This window comes from Eleutherodactylus coqui, chromosome 6 (genome assembly GCF_035609145.1).
Source record: "Eleutherodactylus coqui strain aEleCoq1 chromosome 6, aEleCoq1.hap1, whole genome shotgun sequence".
NCBI lineage: Eukaryota > Metazoa > Chordata > Amphibia > Anura > Eleutherodactylidae > Eleutherodactylus > Eleutherodactylus coqui.
Window position 1 is genome coordinate 80,045,988 of NC_089842.1, and position 23,480 is coordinate 80,069,467.

At 41.8% G+C, this 23,480-nt stretch overlaps 1 protein-coding gene across 1 annotated transcript; it reads left to right on the forward strand.

The window, feature by feature from the left end:
• The first annotated feature begins 8,835 nt into the window (after window positions 1-8,835).
• On the forward strand, window positions 8,836-14,134 carry HAMP (hepcidin antimicrobial peptide). Its single transcript, XM_066605629.1, has 3 exons — window positions 8,836-9,055; window positions 12,659-12,721; window positions 13,632-14,134. The coding sequence occupies exons 1-3, from the start codon at window positions 8,978-8,980 to the stop codon at window positions 13,731-13,733; spliced, it is 243 nt and encodes an 80-aa protein (XP_066461726.1). The 5' UTR covers window positions 8,836-8,977; the 3' UTR covers window positions 13,734-14,134.
• Window positions 14,135-23,480: the final 9,346 nt, after the last annotated feature.

Genomic DNA, 23,480 nt, shown 5'->3' on the forward strand with positions numbered 1-23,480 from the left:
AGTATGGTGGTATTATCCAGTTATGATATGCCGATATTATCCAGTTCCAGTATGTTGGTATAATTTAGTCATAGTATGGTGCAGGTAAGCAGACACTGTATGGCGGTGCTATTCACTCATGGTAGGATGGTAATGTGGAATGGGGGAGGGGCCAAGCTGATCTTTTGCATCAGGGTCCATGAGCCTGTAGCTACGCCCCTGAAAATATTTTTGTGTTAGCATACAATGACATAAAAGATACAGCATGCACATAACAATCTAGTGTACATATAATAACACAGGGGACCTGGTATAACCCTGGGCACACCCCTAAATGGTGATAGAGTTTTAAACAGGTATCGCCCTCACACATGTTTATTAGTACAGGGATGTGACCTGCAGTACCACTTCCCATCAGCAGATGGTGCTAGCTCACATCTCATCCACTGTGGGTGAATTAGATCCCAATATAATATAAATGAAAGAAGGCACAACTGTACTGAGTGAACTTGTCCTAAAGGACGAGTGTTAACAATAAATACTGTGAGGTCTATAGAACTATCTTGAGATAAGTATGAACTTTTTCATTTAAATCTATCTTACCTCAATTTATGGTGCTTTTATACAGAGTCATTATATCTTAAAAAAAAATCGCTGAAACGAGCAAAAGTCAATGATAACACCGTGCAACACAATTTTTGTAACAGATAAGCAGATAGGTGGCTTACAGTAACTTTAGTGCGCTGAATTCAAATATTATATCCGTTTTTCTGCCACGTAAGGTTTTCCAATTATGGGGAATAATATAATCCACTTGCCGTTGTATTGTATTTTTTGGAACTATGCCTGTACAATTAATCCAGTCAGCTCACCATTAACCTTGCCTAATAAAAATAATAACAAAAGTGATTGTGCAGCTATTTCGCAATTGCCGTTACACACCGCTTGATGACTAAACACTATAAGGGTAGGTTTATGTAACATATAGGGTATGTTTCCATGTGGCATAAACACTGCAGATCATCCACCAGTAAGGTGTAGTTAATGAACTGTGTTTTTACAGGTCATTGGTTAGACTAAATAAAAGAATCAAAATCATAAAACAAAAATACATGTTTATTGAGCCCTTGTACAATTATGTGGACGGAAAAATAAAAACGTTATTGCGCACAGTAGATGGCGGCAGGAAACCACTTAAAAAAAATTAAATGTCTTTGAAAAAAAATAAAAGTAGTACAGCAAAAAAAAAAACACCTACATAAGTTCGGTATCGTAGTAATCGTACTGACCCATAGAATAAAGTTATCCGGTCATTTTTGTTGCAGTTTATGGACCGTAGAAACAAGACGCACTGAAAGATGGTGGAATTTTGTGTGTTTTTTTCATTTACTCCACTTAGGACTTTTTAAAAGTTTTTCAGTAAATTAAATGGTACACTAAATAGTACCATTGAAATATACAACTCGTCTCGCGAAAAACAAGCTCTCGTACAGCGACAGCGATGGATAAATGAAGGAGTTACGATTTTTTAAAACAAAAAAAAATGCTTGGTCACTAAGGAGTTAAATAACTTGAAAATGAGACGTGCCGCTATTATTCAGTTTTACCAGTGTAATCAGTTTTTTTTTATTTTACAGAAACTTATCAATTACTTTCTGTTACGAAAACTTTAAAAAAAATGTGTTGCACAGTGTAGTTGTTCGGTCTACATGCAGCCAACGACTGAACGACTAACGAGAATCGCTCAATTTTTGTTTATTGATCTTTTTATACAAGCATAAAAACCATCACTTTATTGTTCAGTTTAATCAGCGCTCGTTCACTCCTCATTCATTTATACAGCAAATGTGAAAGACTGAACGATTCTTGTAACGAGTGAATGATGTAACTGTCAGACTAAACAGGCTGCAGGACAGCGGACAAGTTAATGGTGACATCACTCGCTCGTTCAAACAAGAATCCACTCCTCAAAAAGGATCCTTACTGTTTAGTTGAATGCAATCGATTGTTCTCTGTTATCAACCACTCTTATCAGCTATCAGCCAGTCCCATTCCAATAATAAATACTCAATACAGAGGTCCCTTAACATACATCCTTGTACTAATAATTAACACAATATTAATTGGTCGTAGGACGACCATTACATGTGAAAAATGTTATGTATAAATAGTGTATGCGGAAATCATCAAGGCTCTTTTACATGGGACAAGTCTCGGGCCGCCCCTCTCCATTCACTATAAGCAGCGGTCCTTTAGTACTGAACGGCTGCTGATTACACTGAACGATGGTCTTCCAGGATTTTATGCAGCTTAATGACTGATTCTCATCCAGTCATTCAGTCTCTGCATGCTTTTACACGGAACGACTATCGTTGAAAACCCTGCGGGAGCGCAGGAGCCTGCACAACCAGAACGATAATCATCCCGTATAAAAGGGCCTTAACTCTTTATGGAAAACTGTCAAGTGGTTCCAAAGTCCTCAAAATATCAGCCAAACATAATACAAAATGAGATTAAGGAACCTTTAGCAGATAACTAATCCAGATAAAGCAAGTTCTTAGATATAAGAGTAAGGAAGAGCTGCTGGAAGATGTAAATCATTTTCTATGTAGCGGACAGGAGCTTCATTAGGGTCCGATACAGTATATACAGTGTACCAGAGAAGTAAAACACAGCCCGCACTCACCTGGTGTCCAAAGAAGGTGTTTAGGCAACACCTTATACAGGCAATGTGGGCTATTCATTTAGTTGATAATAATAATCTTTATTAATATAGCACCAACATATTCTGCAGCGCTTACAAGACAGAGAGAGCAGATACAGAACCATGGTTACATAGTAATCAGTTGATGGAGACAGTAGGGGTGAGGGTCCTGCTCCAACGAGCTTACATACTACAAATAGTAGGGTGATACAGAAGGTAAAGGGCTGGAGATGTGCGCGGTATGGCGAGATGGAGAGTGAGGGATGCTATACACATAGACAATAGTCAGACTTAAACCGTGTGGTGGCTGAATCAGTATGACTACAGGGGGCAGTTGATTACAGCTAGCAGGGATTGCAGTCAGTAGGTCAGGGAGCGTGTTATCAAGCAGAGTACAGAGGGGTTTGGTTTAGGAGATATGATATGCCTCCCTGAAGAGGTACGTTTTTGGAGCACGCCTGAAGTTTTGTGTGTCGGGGATTGCCCGGATAGTTTGGGGTAGTGTGTTCCAGAGGACCGGTGCTGCTCTGGAGAAGTCTTGGAGGTGGGAATGAGAGGTCTGAGTTAAAGGGGCGCTTAATCTGATTTGTTAGCGGAGGGCATGAGCTGGGTGGTGGATTGGGATGAGGGAAGCAATGTAGGGCGGCGCAGTGCAACGGAGAGGTTTGTGGATATGAGTAGTGAGTTTGAATTGAATTCTGTATTTGACAGGCAGCCAGTTCAGTGATCGGCACAGGGCAGAGGCATCCGAATAGCGGCTGGACAGGAAGATGAGCCTGGCTGTTGCATTCAGGATGGAATGGAGAGGAGAGAGTCCACAGAGAGTTGTAATAATCAAGGAAAGAGTGGATGAGGGCAACGGTCAGCATTTTTAGTATGTCCATGGTGAGAAAAGGGTGGATTTTTGCAATGTTCTTGAGGTGCAGGTGATATGTTTCAGACATAGATTGTATATAGGTGGTGAAGGAGAGTCGAATATAACCCCAAGACAGCAGGCGTGCTGGGAGTTATGGTGGTGCCACTGAGATGGAGATGTCAGGATGAGGTCGGTTAGTAGAGGGCGGAAACGGGAGAAGGTTAGTCTTTGAGAGGTTCAGTTTTAAGTAGAGAGAGGACATAGTCTTAGAGACAGCAGACAGACAGTCAGTGGCATTCTGAGTGTGCTGTGATGCCACAGGAGGAGGTGTATAACTCATACACAAATATTGAGACAATGGAGTAAAGTGTCCACTCATCAGGATTAACATCCCCAAATTCTTATATTACAGGAAACTAACAATGGTTACAACGGTTACTATAGTCTCATCCTAAAGGTGAACAAATACAGATGACACCCAATCTCTCCAACACAGGATACTTCCTTAGTTTAGAATAGAATGTTTGCTCCCAATTAAAGTAGGAAAATACTGTGGAATTTGCAATGCATTGTCTATGGTGTGGAAAGGACAAACTATTTAAATATGCCTTGCCCCCCCCCCCCTTCCTCCACCCTTTGTACAAGAATATAACTATTAAAATACTATCCCCTATGTACAGTAACATAGCTAATATAATACTGTCTCTTATGTACAAGTATATAACTGCTATAATACTGCCCCCTATGTACAAGAATATAACTACTATAATACTGCACCCTATGTACAAGAATAGAACTACTAAAATACTGCCTACTATGTACAAGAATATAACTACTATAATACTGCCCCCTATGTACAAGAATAGAACTACTATAATACTGCCTACTATGTACAAGAATATAACTACTAGAATACTGCCCCCTATGTACAAGAATATAACTACTATAATACTGCCTCCTATATACAGGAATATAACTACTATAATACTGATCCCTATGTACAAGAATAGAACTACTAAAATACTGCCCCCTATGTACAAGAATATAACTACTATAATACTGCCCCCTATGTACAAGAATATAACTACTATAATACTGCCCATATGTACAAGAATATAACTACTATAATACTGCCCCCTATGTACAAGAATATAACTATTATAATACTGCCTCCTATGTACAAAAATATAACTATTATAATACTGCCCCCTATGTACAAGAATATAACTATTATAATACTGCCCCCTATGTACAAGAATATAACTACTATAATACTGTCCCCTATGTACAAGAATATAACTACTATAATACTGCCCATATGTACAAGAATATAACTACTATAATACTGCCCCCTATGTACAAGAATATAACTACTATAATACTGCCCCTATGTACAAGAATATAACTATTATAATACTGCCTCCTATGTACAAAAATATAACTATTATAATACTGCCCCCTATGTACAAGAATATAACTACTATAATACTGCCCCTATGTAAAAGAATATAACTAATATATTACTGCCCCTATGTACAAGAATATAACTACTATAATACTGCTCCCTATGTACAAGAATATAACTACTATAATACTGCCTCCTATGTACAAGAATATAACTACTAGAATACTGCCTCCTATATGCAAGAATATAACTACTATAATACTGCCCCCTGTGTACAAGAATATAACTACTATAATACTGCCTCCTATGTACAAGAATATAACTACTACAATACTGCCTCCTATGTACAAGAATATAACTACTATAATACTGCCTCCTATGTACAGGAATATAACTACTATAATACTGCCTCCTATGTACAAGAATATAACTATTATAATACTGCCCCCTATGTACAAGAATATAACTACTATAATACTGCCCCTATGTATAAGAATATAACTATTATAATACTGCCTCCTATGTACAAGAATATAACTATTATAATACTGCCCCCTATGTACAAGAATATAACTACTATAATACTGCCCCCTATGTACAAGAATATAACTATTATTATACTGCCTCCTATGTACAAGAATATAACTATTATAATACTGCCCCCTATGTACAAGAATATAACTACTATAATACTGCCCCCTATGTACAAGAATATAACTATTATAATACTGCCTCCTATGTACAAGAATATAACTATTATAATACTGTCCCCTATGTACAAGAATATAACTACTATAATACTGCCCCATATGTACAAGAATATAACTATTATAATACTGCCCCCTATGTACAAGAATATAACAACTATAATACTGTCCCCTATGTACAAGAATATAACTACTATAATACTGCCTCCTATGTACAAGAATATAACTACTATAATACTGCCCCTATGTACAAGAATATAACTACTATAATACTGCCCCCTATGTACAAGAATATAACTACTATAATACTGCCTCCTATATGCAAGAATATAACTACTATACTACTGCCCCCCTGTGTACAAGAATATAACTACTATAATACTGCCTCCTATGTACAAGAATATAACTACTATAATACTGTCCCCTATGTACAAGAATATAACTACTATAATACTGCCCCTATGTACAAGAATATAACTACTATAATACTGCCCCCTATGTACAAGAATATAACTATTATAATACTGCCCCCTATGTACAAGAATATAACTACTATAATACTGTCCCCTATGTACAAGAATATAACTACTATAATACTGCCCCTAAGTACAAGAATATAGCTACTATAATACTGCCCCCTATGTACAAGAATATAACTACTACAATACTGCTCCTATGTAAAAGAATATAACTACTATATTACTACCCCCTATGTACAAGAATATAACTAATATATTACTGCCCCCTATGTGCAAGAATATAACTACTATAATACTGCTCCCTATGTACAAGAATATAACTACTATAATACTGCCTCCTATGTACAAGAATATAACTACTAGAATACTGCCCCCTATGTACAAGAATATAACTACTATAATACTGCCTCCTATATGCAAGAATATAACTACTATACTACTGCCCCCCTGTGTACAAGAATATAACTACTATAATACTGCCTCCTATGTACAAGAATATAACTACTATAATACTGCCTCCTATGTACAGGAATATAACTACTATTATACTGCCTCCTATGTACAAGAATATAACTACTATAATACTGCCCCCTATGTACAAGAATATGACTATTATAATACTGCCTCCTATGTACAAGAATATAACTATTATAATACTGCCCCCTATGTACAAGAATATAACTACTATAATACTGCCCCTATGTACAAGAATATAACTATTATAATACTGCCCTCTATGTACAAGAATATAACTACTATAATACTGTCCCGTATGTACAAGGATATAACTACTATAATACTGCCCCCTATGTACAAGAATATAACTACTATAATACTGTCCCTATGTACAAGAATATAACTACTATAATACTGCCTCCTATGTACAAGAATATAACTACTATAATACTGCCTCCTATGTACAAGAATATAACTACTATATTACTGCCCCTATGTACAAGAATATAACTACTATAATACTGCCTCCTATGTACAAGAGTAGATAGCTACTATAATACTGCCCCCTATGTACAAGAATATAACTACTATAATACTGCCCCCTATGTACAAGAATATAACTACGGTACTATAATACTAGAATCGCAAATGTGAACAAACCCATTTTATGTTCGCGTAGCGAACATCGTGTCAATCTAGTAAACACAATAAGCTAGCTCTCATATTAGATAATGAGGAGGAAGGAGGTAAGTGTTGTGCAGTCCTGGGTACTGGACACTAAGTGCACAGTGTACTGGACATCCACATACCCTACAGTACTGGGAAATGAAAAATCAGTACATTAGGATCAGACCTCTTTCTGACTATGAGGTGGAAACTGCAAGAGGGAATGGGCTTTAACCCTCTCCAATCCACTGTCTGACGTCTAAAGACATTATGATTTAAGGCTGTACAGCTCCGATGTTGGAAGACGCCTGTCCGGCTTCTCTTACTGCATATTGCCAGCCTCTCTGCTGTCGGAGCCTATCCAACGTGTCACCTTATGCAGTACTAGCTTTAGCCAGCAGATAGCGCCATTCTATAACAGCAGAAAAAGAGTAAGCCCCCTAGGAAAACCAGAATATAAATTGGATTGGAAAGGGTTAAAGGGGTTCTCCAGATATGAACTATTGATGGTCTATCCTCAGGATAGGGTCAGTATGGATCAACCATTCGGTACCCCTGCCAATCAACTATTCGCCAGGCTAGTAAGTTTATGACCTGAGCTGATTTCTGCAGGAAGCAAAGAGCTCTGTTCCCACTGCTGTGGTGAGGCTTGGTATTGCAGGCCAAGTTTCCATTGTAATGAATGGGAACTTAACCTGCAATATTAAGCTAGGCCACTGCAGTGGGAACAGAGCTATCTGCTTCCTACAGAAATCAGCTCAGAGCACGAATACAATGGCCTAGAGAACATATAATCAGCAGGTGTCTCTGGTGATGGGCCCTTGCTGATGTACTATTCATGGCCTATTCCATCTCTGCTACCTGTATCTGACTTTAGAATTGCCCCCCATCCCATCTGTATGGGTTGGCCAGGGTTTTTTTGGATTACGGAAAGAGCCAAGCAGGGCTGTTTTATGTGAAAGTGAACAAGATTTACGGAAAAAGTGTAGCCCAGCAAGCGATGCTATTTCTGCAGCTATCAAGTTCCAGAAACAGCAAAACTCGCTGTGTTACTCTGTTTCTGTAAAATGGACTGGTTGTTTCTGTAATCCCGCCTTGTACAGAGGTATATTTTATCATGACCACAATTAGCTAAAATAGGTATACCCCTTGAAAAAAAGAAAACGTCTAACAGAGATAAAAAAGTAGGGACAAAACTCTCCAACCCATCTTTTTATAAATTCATTGATTTTAGTAAAATATTCATTGGTCCTACCATTACACAGGCATAGAAATACCCCATTACTGTGCAGCTGGTTAGGATGTAAAGGAAGGTAGTTTAATTGACAAAGCCTATAAATTCTATTATGTTACTGTTATATATTTGTATTTCTGATGCGTCATTTCCAGAAGTTGCAGCAGGACTGTGCTGACCCCTTCCTTATTACGACTATGCAATAATCATAACCTCAGCCCCTAAAATTTCCCAATCTTTCACCTCCATTAACCGTAAAGGAAATGTAAAATGCCCAGAAAACAGGTGAGAATTTGGAAATGTTCTTTTCCAGTAAAGAAATAAACAAGCAAATAGAAGGCGCCAGGGATTATCAGAGGTGTGACCTCTGGGGCGACCTCCCGGCTGGACAATGCCCATAAATACAGCGCTGTCCCTACAGGTGGAGCAGCATCAGAGACTGATCCTACCTGCTGAACACACAGAGCCATCATCTCCCCGGTACAGAGAACATGAAGTCCCTCACCCTCTGCCTGATCCTCATCCTGTCCTTGCTCTGCAAGCAGAGTCTCAGTGCCGCTATAAGAGGGGTAAGTCAGCTAAAATACTGCATTCCACCTTAAATCTAAGTCTTAACACCCTATAATTACCAATAATCTGTCTGTTGGTCACTAGAGCTAAATATCAGCTTCACTTAAAGGGCAGCTCCATTTAAAGGGCAGTTCCACTTTCGGATTACATTGCTTAAAAATAGAGACTGACCTAAGTAATAATTCACTAATATACTTTGATTACCTGTAAAGCTCATATTAGCTACAGTAATGTGTTAAAATATATCACATAAGCACTTGGAATAAAAAAAATCATGTGACTGTCCCCCACAGTCTGACTACACATATTGTAGTTCAATTTATGTCATTTTGTACTGCACTAATGAACTGTCTGCAGAATAGACTGTTAATGTGACCATACAAATTAGCCTAAAGTCGATATAAAAGGACGATTTCAACCAAAACGATTGTTCATTTTGGCCGACGATAGAGCGTCATTGTCTGAAAATGACGTATCCATATGTACAATTTTTACCCGATTGTATGATCAGTACTTGACTGCTAGTGATCTGTGATAGAATGTGCTACAAGGAAAGATTGCTCATCCTTCGCCTGTGCCAGTGAACATATAGGGCCAGTTGTAATAAGGGTAACATCCAGTATGGACTAAAATGTGTACGGCTGCATCAGTGTAATAAATGTTCGATCAACATGTCTTCAATAGAGATGAGCGAGCATACTCGACAAGGCAAACTACTCGAGCGAGTAGTGCCTTATTCGAGTACCTGCCCGCTCGTCTCTATAGGTTCGGCTGCCGGCGCGGGTGAGAGGTGGCTTACGGCGGTGAGCAGGGAGGAGTGGGGGGGGAGAGAGGGAGAGAGAGATCTCCCCTCCGTTCCTCTCCGCTCTCCCCCGCCGCTCCACGCCCCCTGACAGCACCCGAATCTTTAGAGACAAGCGGGCAGGTACTCGAATAAGGCACAACTCGCTCGAGTAGTTTGCATTATCGAGTATGCTCGCTCATCTCTAGTCTTCAACCATCAACCTACTTCTATCTAATGTGCACGGACACTTTTAAGGTAGGTTAAATGAATGACACAGACACAGCCATACACATCTTAATCCATATTGGCCATCACAGTTGTTCAGACTGGCCAAATGTGTTCAAGTAACACCGGGCGATGGACTAAAAAATTTTTTGGTAGAACATTCTTTCATCTGACTGTTGGACAAAAAAGTCAAACATAGCCAACTTCTTTCCAGGCATTGAGGCTCTGTTATCTCTCACTTGAAACAATCAGTCACTATTAAATCTCACCTGATAAATGACCGTTTTGGTTGATATTGTCCATGCTCATCAACTTCACCCTAATGTGTAAGGGCACCTCTAGTCAAAAGCAAAGTTTGGGAATTTAACTCCTTTTTAGAAAGCTCCAGCACCCAAAGGGAGCTTTATAACTAGTGACAGTATATTAGTGGTTCGTTATTTACACCTGCCTGCATATGATTATGAACAGTAATCCAAAAGTGGAGCAGCCCTTTAAGTGGAGCTACCCCTTTAAGATTTACCCTATATGTCCAATGACAGATGGAAACATTACTCAAAAAATCAATATGCCAGTAAATTGTTCTAAGACAGTCTCTATACTTTTACATAGCAGTTTTAAAGTGGAGCTGTCCTTTAAAGAGACTGTCAGCTACTTTGGGCTCTATAAGCTAAGTTTATGGGCTAAAGTAGCTGATCTGCTGAGTCCAGGGATGTACCATAAGTTTTATACTTACCATTTCCATCATTTCCCCACTGTCAGCCCTGAAAGCTGCCGCTGCAGTGCATTGGGTGGCGGGCTAAGTAGTCCACCCGATCTAAACTTTGAACGGGAGGACTACATGGCACACCGCTCAATGCACTGCAGAAGACACTTTGAGCGATGACAGCGGGGCAATGATGGGAAAGGTAAGTATAAAACTTACATCCCCGGACTCTGCGAGTCAACTACATTAGCCCATAAATTTAGATTCTAGGGCCCAAAGTAGCTGACAGAGTCTCTAAATACAATCATAGCATCCATGGAATCTATTAGCATATTTTATAGTAAGATCCATTATAAATTGTTTCATTGTCCAGAATGGCACAGTACACCTTGTATGCCACAAACAGTGCCAGAGAGCAGCGCACATATACAAAATGTTGACAAAAGTATAGGAACACACATAGAAGGTGATGGAATTAAAGTCTATTCACATTTTTCAATATGGGTTTGGGTTGCCTTTGATCATAATGACTGCAGTAACCCTCCTAGAAAAAAATCGAGTGGCAGCATAAGTAGGTGCAATTTAGTGCATCATTTTTATTCTTCCATGCCCAAAGTACACAGCAGCTACATTTCGACCCTTCTGGGTCTTTGTCAAGCTTGTCAAAGCTTGGAACTGAGGTTCAGGCTCACTGGTGGCTGCTGCATATTCACAGTCCTATCCAATTTGGATTCAATTGTGTGATGCTGGTAAGCTCCTTTTTTCCTTATGCAGTAACCCTCCTAGGCTGCTTTCCACCAAAGTGTGATAGCTATGTGGAGGGATTTGCCTCCATTCAGATACCTTCAGATACTGATGTGGGAGATGACTAGTCAATGAGCTTTGCAGACATTGTGCTCCTCAACACTACATGTTGCATGACATGGTGCTCGGTCATGTTGGTAGAGACATGGAGCTATACCAAAGTATTGCCATGGGATAGGTGATGCCACATTGTCCAGAATGTTTCTACCCACTGGCATCCTTCCCAGCAGAAACACCATAACAGAACCTCCTCCAAACCTCACTGTTGGGACGATGTAGTCACGTAGAAATGCGCTCTAGACAATCGCCACACCTAAGTGCGGCGATCCGATCGGAAGATGGTGTACTGTGATTCAGCTGTCCGCAACACTGGTTTCCACTCATGTACAGTCCAACGCTCCAAGCACCATCATTCACTGCTGTGATGTTTTGTGCAGTCAATCATCCATGCTAACCCTACCCATGCAGTTCCCTACGGATGGTTCTGGTGCTAATTAATATTCTAATGGCCTGTGAGACCTGCTGAGCGAGGGTTTCGATAGATGATGCGTGTGATGCCTTCACAGCTCATAGAAGGCTTCATTATCTATGTTTCATGGTCTCCCCAAACATGGCTGCACTGCACACACACCAGATGTTCTCCATTCCTGAATACCATGGCCAACAGTAGACTTTGGAAGGTCCAAATGTGCTGCAATGTCCTGGAGTGATTGGTTGCTCAGGTGACATCCCACCACCAGACCCCGTTGAATACTCTCAGACATATGATTTGCATATCCCCTTCGCCTGACAGCACAAGATTTGTGGGGGTCCCAATACTTTTGTCAATATACATGTACTATATACTGGCATACTGCATTTTGACAGATGTAGTAGAACAAAACTGCTCATTTTCCTTGTTGGAGTTGCTCCAATTATGCATTGAGCTGTTTCAATAAGTTAAGGTACTGGAATGTGTGTTCAACCCTTTCTAAAACCGGTCAAACCACAGGTAACACATTGCGATATTATCGAGCACCTGATGACAAACTCAGATATGCTGCATCTAAATATTTTTAAATTTCTCTCTTCTCTCTGCTATTTCAGAATGAGATAATGAATCCCGCTGATGGTCTGGCCCTGCCGCAGACAGAGGAGTCCGCAGTACAGGTGAGTCCCTTATAGCACTGTAGTAACTACTAGTCACCAAAAGATTTCATGTGTCTTGCTTCTATCATTCAGGGTGCCTTCACACTGGCGAGGGAATCGCATGATTTCCCAGCGCTGCGAGAAATCGCAAAATTCTGAAGCTAGTGGCTTCCAATGGCTCCATGTCCATTCTTTTTGCAATCTCGCCCATTGTTTCCAATGGGGCCGCCCCATTGAAATCAGTGTTGAGGATCGCGACCCCCTGCAGGGGATTCTCCGTGATGAGGATTTTCAGGGGAAGAGGCTTGAAATATAACCCCATCCCCCTCCCGAAAATAGTCCATAACTATATAAAAAATAAAATAAAAAAGAATACATCACCTTAGAAGCATTGTCATCTCCGGCGCGTCTTCTGGTAGGTCCCCGACACTCTTCTCCTGCTCCTATCCTGGCTGGGGATTGAAAGTGCTGCCTCTGATTGGCTGGGCGCTGTGACCAATCAGAGTTAGCGCTCAGCATTGATTGACAGCTCAGCTCTGGGTCTGATTGGTCACAGCGCTCAGCCAATCAGAGGCAGTGCTTCAGGAGGTGGAAATTTTCAATCACCGGACAGAAGAGGAGCAAAAGAAGAGTGCCGAGGACCTGCCAGGTGATGTATTCTTATTTTTATGGACTATTTTTAGGGTAGGGCTTATATTTCAACCCTCCCTCCCTAAAATCCGTGTCGTGGAGAGTCCCCAGTGGCAGAGAATCGCAATCATGTCCTGCAGCCCTGCAGGATGGGAGGCTGTTTCCCTGCAGAAATGCCTTGCATCCAGGGCTTCCAGAAGGATTGCGAGAGCGATATCCGGGCGTCAATCACATCTCGATATCGCTCTGTCCAGTGTGCAGGAGCCCTCACTCCTCTTATTAACTTTTTTTCTACTTTCAGGGGATTTTTACCCGCAGTAGGCGCCACACTGTGCTGTCCGTCTGCACGTACTGCTGCGGCTGCTGCCAGAAGAAAAAGTGCGGCTACTGCTGCCTGACGTAGATCAGAAGTGACTGGGACCCTCAAGACAAGACGAAAAGAAATCCTGGCATCCTTAAGACAACTTTTTGTTTGTAAAGACATAGTAGAGCCAAGTTTATTATTTGCCAGATATCACATTGTGTTATCTGCTACCCAGCAGCACCAAGTGATGAAACATATATAACATATTTACCTCTGCTACATCCGTTACCTCTTTAGAACAACATGCTTTGTAAACTAGAGATGCCTAAAAAGGAATATCAGACTGTTATGGCATGTAGGGGGTTAAGACGGTTTCACATACTGCGCCTCCAGGCGATCCTGATGCTCTACATTAATCTCTATTTATATACTGTATATGTGTGTGTATATATTGTTTGGTTTCATTATATTTTTACACAGATAATAAAGGTGACATTTCTTATAAATCTGTTACTTTGTACCACAAATGTATAGAAGTGGATGCCTGTCGTATCAAAATCTGAACAGCAACACCTGCTCTAAACCATCATCGCTTCCTCTACACCTCAGAATAGAGTGTCAGTCCTTACTGTAGTACTAGCATTATGTAACTACACGCTATACCTCGCACTCACTCATCATCCCCATAGCATCTACCGGGTGGGCCACGGAAAAGTATCCCAACACCACACTCTAATGAAAGCTGTCTAAAAGAAAATCTGTGACTGATGGGCGTAGTATCTACAGCATTGGGCAGTCATAAGGAGTTAAGCCCCAGACTGTACACCCCAAACCCTTCTGCATGCAAGTCATGTATCCATTCACTGACTACTGTCATTACATTAGGATTTGTGCTAAACCTGGCAGCAGGGACAGCTCTTCCTCCACCTGCCTAAGACTCCACTCAGGATGGGAGACAGTAGACATAACTCCACAGTCAGACTACTTCCATACACATGGCTGCATGTCATGAACTCATATATTCTGTATATATTATTTGTAGCCTTGTGTGGTGCAGAGTCTTAAGGCAGCAGAATGCAATCCTCAGCTCTCACTCATGACCTGAAGGTTGCAGGTTCAATCCTTGCATGCTTCAGGTAAGCCAGCTGAAGGTTGACTCATCCTTTTGGAGGTCGGTAAAATGTGTACCCAGCTTTCTGGGGGGTAAAGATGATGGGGGAAGGCAATGGCAAAACAGTCTGCCTAGAAGGCATCGCCCAAGGAGTTGGTCACTACTCTGTGCTTGCACTAGGGGACTTTACCTTTTTTATATTATGTTTGTGTGGGTTTTCTCACATCATGGTGATTTTTGGAGCTCTTGAAGTGACACGCTGCACCCCGCTATATATGCGGCTTGATCCACAACTGCTTCACTTTGCAGTTCAGAATTGTATTGAATTGTGGGGTGCTATGAATAATACTGAGCATATATGATAAGTGTGGATCTGGGACCAACGTCTCACGTGTTATAAAAACTTACATCCGTCTAGCAACAAAGTGCAGATAATACTTGAGCACAGAGCCAACTTATCACTACAAGCACTCTCCAATGACCACACTGTAATCCCACCCACTCTGCTGGTATTTGTAGTTCCACATGAACCAGTTTGTTTTCCTATTGCAAACTCCCAACACCCTATGTAATTATAAGCCCCCCCCCCCCTAACTTTCCACCACCAGAAGGGCATGCTGAGAGTTGTAGTCCAATGAAGAAATGTGCAGCACAGTAGTTCTCTGCAGACGAGGTCTGTAATAAGGCTTTTTTGGCTGCGGTGAAGCATCATGTGCCAACGCAACAATCCAGGCTCCATGAAATGTGTCAATAAAGGTTCACTCACCCGATGTTTGCAGATAGGATCAGTCCACAAAGGATTTTAGTTGGAACGAAACACCTCCAGTTCAGTAGTATGACATAAGGATGTCCTGATCACATTGCTGGGGCCCCTGAGAGTTTGCATTGGGGGCCTGTTGGACAATAGCTTATTTACAGCATTGCTGTTCTGTTATGTAAAATAAGGGCCTTTGAGAATGATGAACTTCTACTGCAATAACCAGTTTACTGCAAGAATCTATGGAGTATTCATATTCTTATAATTCTCATGAATTAAAATGTGTCCACTAGGGTGCAGCACTGATCCCAAAAATAGTGTCATACATTAACTATTATGTAATAATAGCTATTATTACATAACTATTCATGCAATATATATATATATATATATATATATATATATATATATATATATATATATATATATATATTCCCTTAGACCTAAAACAAAGGTGTGGAAAAAATGCTGCAAAATAAGAATACTTTCAAAAATAGAAGTGTTATTAGGTTTTTGTCAAATAACAAATTTCGAAGTGAACGAACAAAAGAGAAATCTAAATCTGCTGGTCACTGGATAGGGGGTATGCATATTATAGCCTTGGCCTGAGGGGTAGATTTCAGCACACAGCTATGTACTATAAGGCCGCCTGCACTTTGGGCAGGTTGGACCCTGCATGCAGGATTCCCGCAGCGGAGTTTGTCCCGGTGCCTCTTACGTACCTCTCCACTGTCTTCTCCTCTGCTGCGGAAGTGCCGGCCGGAGCACATGCGCAGTACAGAGAATGCCACACGGTCGCTATGGTGAGGACGCGGCTCCTGCGACCATTCTGCAATGATGATTGCAGAATGGCCGAAGGAAGGATGGCTTCCATAGACTTCAATAGAAGCCATCCGCGCGTAGCCCGCACAAAATTGCAGCAAGCTGTGATTTTTTTCCCCGCGAGCGGGAAATTGCAATTGTATTATCATAGCATGCTATGGGCTGGATTTGCTGCAAAATACAGAGGCGGAATCCCGCTCCAGATTTCGCAATGGAAATCCGCCCATCTGCAGGAGGCCTAAGGCTAACGTCACACGAGCTGGCGCAATATGGAGCCGTGAATCCCGCCCCCCACCATGTGAAATACCAAAGGATGTGAGGTGTTTTCATGTGCATCACTTCGTGGCAGCTGTCACAGCCGCGGCACTGGATCGTCGAGTTTCTCCCATTGCTTTCAAACAATGGGCGCTGCGATGTGAGAGTATGAATTACGATACGACATGCTGCAATTTGTTTCCCGCATCGCGGTGCCATGCAGGAAGACATCGCTCATGTGATGACCACATTCGCTCGATTTTATCACCTGAAGCCGGCCTAAAATGCACTTATTGTAGATCCCAAAACCTTGTGGCAATAACTGGGCCCATCATTCCTGACCGCTCTTCCAAAACACATTAACCTCAACGGAATGCAGGAGTGCCATCTGCAGGAAAGTGGCGGCCCCTGCAACGTTGCTCATTAACCTCCCCTCGGCTCGTCGTATTCATACTGATCCACAGAATAAAGTCATCATGTCATTTTTGCTACACTGTGTATGCCATACAAACATTGCCACGTGTACCGAAGTACCAACTTCCATGCAAGGAACCGTAAGTAAGGCTAGCCTGGGGTAGCAAACAAGTCTTATATAAAGAGACATCACAAGTGTATTCTGTAACCTGCCTTTCTAATAGACTGTTGATAGTCATTAATGTTCAACTCTAAGGCTGGGTTCACACAAAACAGATTTGCCGCGAAAATTTTGTGCGGCAAATCTGCCCACGGCTTCTAATTCCAGGATTAGCCAGCCATGTGGATGAGATTTTGCAATAATCTTGTCCACACGGGGTGGCAAATCAGTCGTGGCAAAGCCGCGCTGAGCCGATGCTGCGGCGCTGTCCTCCTCTCTATGGAAAGAGAAAGCCGCAACAGGATGCCGGCGGCCGAACCGCTCCGAACCTGTGGCAAACTGCCCTGTGTTTTGAAGCAGCGCTTATCCCACGGAAATCTTGCAGTTTTTCGGTGCGGCCAAACTGCGAGATTTCCTCAGGATTTCCGTCCCGTGGGAACCCAGCCTAAGGCCTCATGTCCACGGGCGGGTAGGATTCCGCCCCCGTGGGAGCCGACCCTGCCCGCGACCGAGGACATTTTTTTACCTGTCCAGATCTTCTTTCTTCTGAACTGCGGATGCGTGCGGGTAAGCCGCATGCAAGCGAAGTACACTTTTTTTTGAACGCCTGCTTACTCGCAGATCTGCGGCATGTCTGCAGTGTCAGCTGCAAGTGTGCCACGGTTCGGACAGTTTCCATTTACTTCAATGGGAGCTGTAAGTGCGGGATCCACACAGAAATGGAGCATGCTGCAATTTGCTTTCCAGACCAGAAGGTCCGCAAATCAAATCCACATTATTTAATTAATTTGCCGACGCCCATGCATCCCTATAACATAGTAACATAGTAACATAGTTCGTAAGGCCGAATGAAGACAATGTCCATCTAGTCCAGCCTGTCTATCCTCCTGTGTTGATCCAGAGGAAGGCAAAAAACCCCAAGGCCAGAAGCCAATTAGCCCTTTTGGGGGAAAAATTCCTTCCCGACTCCCTAATGGCAATCAGACTGTTCCCTGGATCAACCCCTAATAGTTCCTACCTGCCTGCATACCAGGATTGACGGTTTGATTTGCGTATCTCCCGCATGGGTGCCCCATACGTATTCCGCAAATCAAATCAGCCCGTGAACATTGGGCCTTAAGAGAAACTGTGTATTATACTACGTGATTTGTACCATTATTAGCAAAGTGTTATTCCTACATTGCAATCAGCCGTAGATTACACCTAGGTGCTCCAAGGTAACAGCACAATTGTGTAATCATTCTCATTCTATTGTTCACTTAAATAAATATTGTACATGCTGGTTACTCCATCCCCTTCCTGCATTGTATCCTGAATCCTGGGTTGCTACACCGCCATCGGTGACACACTCCATTCAATCTCCTCCTCGCTGTGTGGGGGTGCAGTCAGGAGGAGAGAGGGTCACAGTATCGCTATTCTAAGGCTCTGTGGGGGTCGTAGCAGTGAGAGCCCCCCAGACTTTTGTCACCTATCATATGTATATTTGATGCAACCCCTTTAAATTGGAGCTCAATGCACACAGATGAATAAACCCCAATTAAAATTAATAGGAAAAGTAGAAATACAAAGAAAGCAAGAAACCAGCTCACCTGATGCTGCGGACACCAAAGCACCGACAGCCTCTCGAGTCCCTACATGAACAGAAAAGAGGAATCCGGCTCCCAGCAATGACGTAAAATGATAAAACTCTTAATTGATAATCCAGAAAGCCAAACAAAACTTCATAGCAAACAACTAAGTGGTAACCCGACGCGTTTCAAGCGCACATGCCGCTCTTAATCATGGTATGATAATACTGCCATCCATGGATTAAGTTTGAAACGGGAGCCAATGCTGCTTCATTGCGCTTCCTGCTGCTTTGTCTCAATGTGTAGAGAATATTGTCCTTTGATGTCTGCAGAGATAGCAGGATACAAAGACAATTGATGGGTACCTTCCAAATATCTCCATGTCTTAACCCCCTCCTTTCGCCATACGATAAAAGCCTTCAAGTGGTACAATTACTGTAAGCTTCTAGTTTCTGGTTCACAGCTGATATCTAGTCCTCAAGTGACGCACGGCATTAACCTAGCAACTATTAGTCCCATTACTATACTATTAAATATGTATGTCGCCGTACAGAAATTGTATTCTAACGCAACAAATAGGGCAACTTTTTTTTTATTCTCTGTTTATTATAAAACCCCCAAAAAATAATTTAAAAGAATTATGGGGGCGCCCCTACCATGAGGAGATGTGAGCGGCCGCAGGACCTCAGAGGGGCACCGGCAGGTTGCCACATCAGACAGATCTCAATGGTTCAAACATGTTTTGGATATCTTGTGTATTGATGCCTTCAATGTCTGAAAAATCAGTGCTTAGTTTTTTGCAAGTGAAGGGGGTGGTGGGTGGGGGGCGCCATTTCACACTTCGCCTCAGGCAGCATAAAGGTTTGGGGCGCCCCTGAGAACTATATCAGATTAGGATTTGGTAGTGCTGCGGTGCTAGGTTCCATTCTGACAATATCTGCATGGAGTTTGTATGTTCTCCCTTGTGTTTCATAATAATGACATTTACATTGTTGGTGGCTCAGTGGATACAACTGTAGCCTTACAGTATTGGGGTCTTAGACCACTCTCATACATGCGTTTTTTGCTGCAGTAAAACACTCCCATTGATTTCAATGAAGCCTTTCAGGCCTGTGCTTGAAAGTGGCGTTTTCTAATGTCGCAATTTTCAAGCTATTTGCTCTATTTTGGCGCATTTTCACACTTTTTAATGCACCTAATCACCCATCACAATAATGGGGTGCGTTACAAAAGCACCGTAGAACGCAGTTCAAAAACGCTGATACAAATCGCAGTAACACACCGCAATCAAAATCGCAGCGTTTTACCGACGCTGTGTGAGAGTGGCCTTGGGTTCAAACCTAGCCAAGCACTACATAGGGGCTCGTTTGCACGACTCTATGCGTAAACCACTGCATCGGTCCCGGAACGTTTTGTGCAGGCTCATTTCATTGCAATGTGACTGTTTTTTTGTTTTTTTTTATTCCCTGCTCTGTCTCATAGCGGGGTGGTGTATGTATTGCTGTCCCTATGCAATGTATCACATATAAACAGCGCTGCATAGGCTGTATGATACGCGGTGAATGCGAATGGATCAGTGAAAGTCTATTTACTTTTATTACTCTGTTCACCGCATATCATGCGGATGTGCATCGCCTGTGTAATACACGGCCGTCTGAATGAGACCTAATAATGGATGTGCTATCTATAATGTGAATATTATGAAACACAGGGAGGACATATAAACTCAATGCAGTCCGTGTGCACCGGCAGCGTCATGTTTTTCACTCCACTCTGTGTGCATGTGGAGTGCGTGTGCACAGAGCGGACTGAAGAGTCACACTGCTCATGCGTGCGGACTTCGGATGACACTGCGCAGGTATGAGGTGCCAGGTGAGGATATAACACCGCTCCCTGGACACCCCGCTCCCTGATTGTTGAGTCCTATAACACAGTTTAAAGGGCTCAAAAGGCAGGACAGGTTCCATTTAAACCTAGGACCCCAGCACTGCAAAGCAATCCGCCACCACTTCAAGGGAATTGGTGAAGTCCTTCTTCAAACTGAGATTCGACAAACCAAACAAACGTTTCAAAAAGTTTGCTTGTTTCTATTCATCATACATAAAAAAATGCAAAAAAATGGCATTATGGATTCATTCTAGTTTATCCATGCCATGCATGTTTTCTATAGTGTAGCAAGTATAATACATGTGGTTTATGGTGTATGCAAGTATACATGTCATTGAGAATATTCTGCATAATGAATGATGACATTGTTACCACTATGTGGATGATTAGTGTAGCGTTTGGGTATAGGGCCTGCGTGTATACACATTGCCATCATAACAGCCTTTCCACTTTACATAATGTATCAGTGTGTCAATTGAGACGTAGTGCGTGTTCTGTTTACTGTGTCCACGGCGATACTTCCTCTGACGGGCTGTGATTCTAGGTATGACTGTTTGGTTTTGTATAGTGGAGCAAGTGATGTTTATGATGTTTCCAGGTATTTTTGTTATTAACCCCTTAAGGACAAGTACAGTAAGTACACTGCGCTTGGTCCGGGGCTTTAATCCCCGCCAATAATAAAACTATGGCATGGGATTAAAGCCTCTGTTACTGCAAACAAGCAGGAGCAGGTTGGGTCCTTGGCTGTCAGACACAGAGGCGAAGGGAGAAGCGTTTAATCGTTTCAGCCTCCTCCTTTCCCGGGTACATAGTGTTCAATGAAGGGTTTTTTCTACTGCATGACCTGGCGATCATGTGACCACTGAGTGCCCCCTGTTACAACAGAGCTGCAGGGTCCTTGCAGACCCTGATCACCTCTGCCAGTGACTACTGTCACTACAGGGGATATTTCCCCTGTAACTGGGGCTCTTACGGATGCTCCAGCTACAGTGGAAAAGTGTGAAATAAAAAATAAGAAGACCATGTGAATGTCACCCAGAGGTCTTATATGACATCATGGCGAACATAGATAGTAAAAAAAATAGTTACAAAATTTACAGAATAAAATAAATATATATATATATATATATATATATATATATGTATAAAGACAATAACCCAAAGCCGACGTCAACCAAAGCCGTCACCGTATGCACCCTGTAATCCAAAACTATACGTATTAATGTGTATTTAATTATATTTTAAAAATGTGCAAAACACAATGAGGAACCCGTTCCCATACTTTATTTTAGTGTAAATATACTAATTAAAAAAACACAACCAATAAATTTAAAAACATCTATTTTTTTTCGCTTTTTACCCTCAATAAAAATAAAAAAACTGCAAAAAAGTGTGAAAAAAGATACAAAAAATAGCCCTATATGTCCAAGAAACGCTGCAAAAATAATTTTGGTAGCTTAGGAAAAAAATAGAACAGTAAAACCACCACATGGGTAAAATCCCTAAAAAGTGGTGTCTGTCCCTTTAGGACCAAGACACGCTGGTCCCTAAGGAGTTAATCATACCCTGTATAATTTGTGATAATATTGCTGTGATGGTTTATGGATTCTCAATAAAAAGTTTCATTGTTTTTACTTCACTTCTGGGAGTCGGAGTCTTTTTTCGGGATCCAAAGCTAGAAGTGCACATGCATGGAGCTCCCCCTAGTGGTGGCTCCCCACAACCTTTGCAGGAGGCTTTCTGGCTGTCAGGCGTTGGGAGGATCTTGTCCATTTGCGCAGACAAGTAAGAATATCCATACAGATATGTGCATTTCTTCAGTCACACTGCAATCGGACCGTCATGGAAATAATCTTAGTATTTCTGTGATTAAGAAGGTTAAAGTTGGAGTGGGTGCGGCTGCGTTTTATCTCTGGAGGGTTAATTATTAATCCGCAGGGTAAAGGGTTCATTATTATTTTATATTATTATAATCAGCAGAGACACAGCTCTGGCTTAGTGAATGGACCTCTGATGCTTGGACACGGTAGGTTTCTTACCTGTTATGGTCTCGCTATCGCTGATATTCCTCCTATATGCTCCTGTAAATACAGGTTATTACAAATGTTCTTCCCGATGTGAAACTCTCATAACTCACATTTGGGTTTACGATTCTGCGCAAACGTTGCAATGTTTTTCCTACTGATTGCAATTGTTACCGACCCTTAAACCGGATTATAAAGTGCAACAATGTTGTTTCTGCGCGGGCATGCAAGCTGTAATGCAAAGCGATGATCTCATGGAGTCTTCAGTGTTTAGTGATGAAGCCGCCTTCCACCTTTCGGGCACAGTTACCAAACGTAATGTCAGAATCAGGTGGGGGGAACTCACCTGTCGACGTGGAGCATATGTCCGACTCCCCCAAGGTGAATGTGTTTTGTGCTATAACCTGTAGAAAAGCGTACGGCCCCTTCTTTTTCTAGGAGGAAACAATCACGGGGATTTCGTTCCTCAATGCTACAGATATGGCCGCAGCTGGAATCCCAGGTTTTATTGGCCAATAGGATGGAGAACCCCCCACCCATTCTCACAATGAAGTCAGATGTGAGCTCAATAGACTACCAAACAGATGGATTGGCTGTGCAGGTTGTGACGATAGCGACCTTTCTTGGCCTCCACATTCCCTGGACCTTATGTCTTGTAATTACTTTCTCTTGAGGAGTGTTAATGATAGTCTACACGCCACCCACCATGCATGATCTGCGGCATCACCGATGAGGATAGAAATCATAAAGGCTAAATAACTAATGAGAAACACCTACCTTATATTATTAAATAGAACACGGGAATACTGGACTTGGGCGGATAAAAATTGGCCATGACCGTCTTTATT

Bases quoted from the DNA above. Each gene is read 5' to 3' on its own strand.
- HAMP (XM_066605629.1), top strand. From the start codon at position 8,978: ATGAAGTCCCTCACCCTCTGCCTGATCCTCATCCTGTCCTTGCTCTGC. The intron at 9,056-12,658 runs GTAAGTCAGCTA...CTGCTATTTCAG, and splicing joins TCAGTGCCGCTATAAGAGGG to AATGAGATAATGAATCCCGC. The intron at 12,722-13,631 runs GTGAGTCCCTTA...TTCTACTTTCAG, and splicing joins CAGAGGAGTCCGCAGTACAG to GGGATTTTTACCCGCAGTAG.